The sequence below is a fragment of the Atta cephalotes genome, assembly GCF_000143395.1.
Source record: "Atta cephalotes unplaced genomic scaffold scaffold00105, whole genome shotgun sequence".
NCBI classification, from domain to species: domain Eukaryota; kingdom Metazoa; phylum Arthropoda; class Insecta; order Hymenoptera; family Formicidae; genus Atta; species Atta cephalotes.
In genome coordinates, this window is record NW_012130169.1 from 41,179 (window position 1) to 42,828 (window position 1,650).

At 34.7% G+C, this 1,650-nt stretch overlaps 1 protein-coding gene across 1 annotated transcript in view; it reads right to left on the minus strand.

The window, feature by feature from the left end:
- Positions 1–179: 179 nt before the first annotated feature.
- The window catches only part of LOC105625047, a 3,522-nt gene continuing 2,051 nt past the window's right edge, over positions 180–1,650 (minus strand). The window contains exon 3 of the mRNA XM_012206390.1: positions 180–417. Within this exon, the coding sequence (XP_012061780.1) occupies positions 180–417 (238 nt within the window). The remainder of the gene's footprint in view (positions 418–1,650) is intronic.

The following is a 1,650-nucleotide window of genomic DNA, read 5'->3' on the forward strand; positions in this document are numbered from 1 at the left end:
ATATATATATATATATATATATATATATAGGGAAATATTGTAAAATGACAATTAATAAACTGCCTGCTGTTATATTATATTATATCGATTCAAATAATCTCCATTTTCTCTATTTCGATATCAGAGTTGTTAATAGCGACAAATGGAAAATGTTGCTGAAACATTATCACAACGTTGACTTACCATGTGTGCACAAATAGATGATTATCGATGATGATCCAACTACCCCGCCAATGCGCGATACACGCCACTCCAAAGGTGTAAGTATACAAGATTCGTAAAGCTCGATAAAACAGTCGTTTTCGCCAATTTAATTTAGCCCACTTCTTCATGTAAACGTCGTGAAATCGATCTTTGAAAACCGTGTATGCTGCGTGCAAAACTGCGCCAAACGTAAAACAAAACCAGCTGGGAAACCTGTTAACAAAAACCTCTTAAATATACGCCAGCGTAATGGACATGAATGGATAATGTTTAACGTTTCATCATCTGCAAATGATAAAAAAAAAATACATAATAGATTCTTGATACAAAATGCCATTCTGCTATGTGTCTCTGTCTATAGATGTAGATATCGGATGATTTAAGAAATTCATTGTATCTTTTCGGATATATATGTCTGCCTAATTACACACGAGCCAATTGTGTACAAGCCAATTATATAACGTTAAAAAAATAAAAAAACTCCCCATAGAGAAATTGTGATTGGCAATGGGCAATTGCAACAGTGTGCAAGTGAACTCTTGTATCTTTCGACTCTACGCAACTCATAAGGTTTGTTTGCGTTGCATGTTCCAGCATGCTCCAATGTGCTCTTGCTATAGCTTCTACTCACCTCAACGAGCGCATTAGAGTAAGTAAATGCTATGGTAGGAGCATTTTAGAGCATATTAGAGCATACAATGCGAACAACCTATATAGTTACAACTTTCGGTATCGTTAGCGTCATCAGAATTGTTAGAACTTAATCATGCCACGTTATGGAAAATGAAATGCATAAAATTTCTCATTTACATTTATCTGCAACGCTCGAATAGCGTCCATTATTAAAAAAACAATGGGCAAGTTCAAGCCAGCAAAAGTTAGGCTGCATGCTCGCGGAGAGAATGCGAAAGCTTGACTGGTTCTTACCTGTGGATTCAATCAATCATATTTAATTGCTTGGCGAGCAGATCTAGCCGCTTTACCGACTTGAACTCACTCAATATTAATGTGTTTTTTATTCCTCTAATAAGAGTAAGATGCAATTATGTCGTTTCTTCCAATGTGATTTCCGGCTTGATTTCTAACATCGAAAATTCAATACTCATGAGCTCGTTTACAAGATCGCTCGTAAACATTCATCAGATGCGTTTTACTCACAAATACATTGGATATATATGATAGGTATATACATATATGTACATCAAATAGAACATGTAGTCGCCACTAACTTTACCTGCACACAAAGAAAACTACCCTGGTATGTAGAATCATATAGATCTTGTATATATACACATATATTACAGATATTACATGCTTTACTTACATCATAATTTTCATAGCAAACTACATTTGTCAATTTGTACATGTGTGTATACGTGTAAACCATTAATTGTCCTAATAATTTTATGATGTTATTGATTCAACAAGTAGTCTCTCTCTCTCTCT